General features: G+C 34.9%; 1 protein-coding gene across 1 annotated transcript; it reads left to right on the top strand.

The window, feature by feature from the left end:
• Window positions 1–16: 16 nt before the first annotated feature.
• On the top strand, window positions 17–2,438 carry LOC111389271 (peroxisomal membrane protein PEX14-like; the record flags this gene model as incomplete). Its single annotated transcript, XM_023014185.1, has 5 exons — window positions 17–96; window positions 1,522–1,766; window positions 1,897–1,945; window positions 2,049–2,236; window positions 2,376–2,438. Coding segments are annotated over exons 1-5 (603 nt in total), but the record flags the coding sequence as incomplete, so codon positions are not given.
• Window positions 2,439–2,440: the final 2 nt, after the last annotated feature.

The following is a 2,440-nucleotide window of genomic DNA, read 5'->3' on the forward strand; positions in this document are numbered from 1 at the left end:
TTTTTTTTTCCCGTGCGGGAAAAAGAGGTGAACAGTAGATGGCGAGTCAATCTGATTCTCCGCCAAATCCCATAGATGAAAAGCCCCAAAACCTAGGTTTGTATTCTCTTTAATTCTATCTTTATTGGTGAAATTAAAGTTTTCTTTTTCTTATTTTATGCTGTAATGTATGTTTTTGTTTTGGGAAAGTGCAAAAATATGAAAATTAATTAAGCGCGAATAATTGTAATTCTGACTCAATTAACGGACCATGTATGCTTTTCCAGGTTTAAAATAAGTAAAGGTTAATAACTTTTCAATTACTTCTTTCTTACTTTCACTTAATATACTTTAAATATATGTATCTTGCTTGTACTAATTTTGCCAAACAAAAAATTACTTATATACTTATAAATATATGCGTTTATAAGTAAAGTTTTTAAGCTTAGCTAGATATGCTGCATTTTAGTAGAAGGAAATTCTAGTTAATTTAGTATAGTGTATATCAATGAGAAATACGTGATTTGCTAATTATACTGATTATAAGTATGTTTGCAGTTTGATCGCTTTCTTTCCATAACCCAATAAGTATTTTATGGCATTTATCCTATTTTTTATGTTGATTATTACAAGAGAACCTGCACATAAAGTTCTGTGTAACTGACTAGTTTGGTGTTTATTTAAAGTCCACCTTGGTAAACAGAGGCAAAACCAGTTTTATGGAGTATGTTTATATGTGCAAAAAGTGGATTTTTTTAATTCATTAAAATTTTGAGACAAGGCTAGGTCGTAACTGGAAAAGTTAAATGTGGTGCCTTCTTCGATTCTTAAATGTAACTCATTTCTGCATTTAAGATGGCCAATAATCTAAAGAAATTTAATGGACTAAATAGCATTATTCAATGAATTAATGAAGAAATTGTTATAATGAACCTGCATTTGCCACATCAAGGTTTCAATATCTGTACATTTTGTGAGAATGATAAGTGTTAAGTGCACTTGGTTGCCAAATTGATTTCTGATGCCAATTTTATGAAACCAGTTATCAGTTACATTCTCAATTTATAGTCTTGAAAACCCACAGAATTTAAGCTTCTGCACAGTTGACTTTAAATTGCTTCCAAAATATTTCATTTCTGATGAATGATTCCCGCCTTTTGTTTTTTCTTTTTGCTTATTTTTGAGGCAAGAACTGTTCTAAAGAAGGTGCTTTTTATCGCTAATCAGTTTTATGTATTAAAAAATTGTATTTTTAAGTGCTCTTAAAACTTGAGATATTACCAGTTTGGTGCTTCCTATCCACCATCCATAGTACTTGTCTTCTGTTCTGATATGTTCTGTGTACCAACAATATGCATGAGATGTTTGCATATTATCCAATTTGAGCCATCTTTTATATTTATCAACTTGGCCTGTAGAGCGAATGCTACTAGCTGATGGAAGTAACATAGAAATTGTAATCAGCCTGTTCCTCCGTCTTCCCAGATATGCTTGTGTCAAAATCTGGCTGCCGATGATAATAGTTTCCAATTTGAACTACAGTTTCACAGGTTTCACAAGCAGCAGTAGATGATCGTCAAAATGCCAAGGCAGAGACTGCAAAGGAGAGTTCTCCAACTTCTGTATTTGTGAACTCAGAACCAATTAGAGAGGATCAAGTGCAAAATGCTGTAAAGTTTCTTTCACATCCTAAAGTTAGGGGATCTCCAGTGATTTATAGAAGATCATTTCTTGAAAGGAAGGGACTCACAAAAGAGGAGATAGATGAAGCCTTCCGTCGTGTTCCAGTAAGTAACACTTCCTCATTCCCAATCTCGATAAACAAATTATGTGAAGTGTGCATCTATTTGTACCCTGGTGGGTGATTATGAGCGGGGAAGGTAAGTGTATGGCCTTACTGGTTTCTGTAAATTACAGGATCCAACCCCAGCTGTTACAGCTTCAGAGCCAGTTGCCACTAATCAGGGTAACAAATTTTAATGTTTGATTGAGATTCTCACCCTGTCTTAACTATTCGGACTTGACCTGCCTAATATGTTCCTATCTCTCCGCTCCCACATTGATAGCAGATGGGCAACTAAAATCTTCATCAAATATTCAATCGCAAGCCCCGACACAAACTCTGCAGCCTGGACCAGTTGCACCTGCAGGAAGCATTTCAAAAATGGGGACATTCTCTCGATTCCACTGGTCTCATGCGCTTCTTGCTGTAGGGTTTCTTGCTGTTTCAGGAGCTGGAACAGCGGTACTTTTCAAGGTATAATTTTGAAAACCTAGAATTTAACATGATATGTCTGTCATTTGCTTGACTGTTACTCATGAGAAAATAACTTATACCTGAATCGTATACTGTTCCTAATATGATCTCATAATTATGCGGTACATGCTTATGTCAGAATTCAATCGTTCCAAGGTTGAAAGCTTGGATGCGTAAGGTTGTACTAGAAGAAGAAGAAGAAGA

Source organism: Olea europaea, unplaced genomic scaffold (assembly GCF_002742605.1).
Source record: "Olea europaea var. sylvestris unplaced genomic scaffold, O_europaea_v1 scaffold5737, whole genome shotgun sequence".
In the NCBI taxonomy this organism is placed as follows: Eukaryota; Viridiplantae; Streptophyta; class Magnoliopsida; order Lamiales; family Oleaceae; genus Olea; species Olea europaea.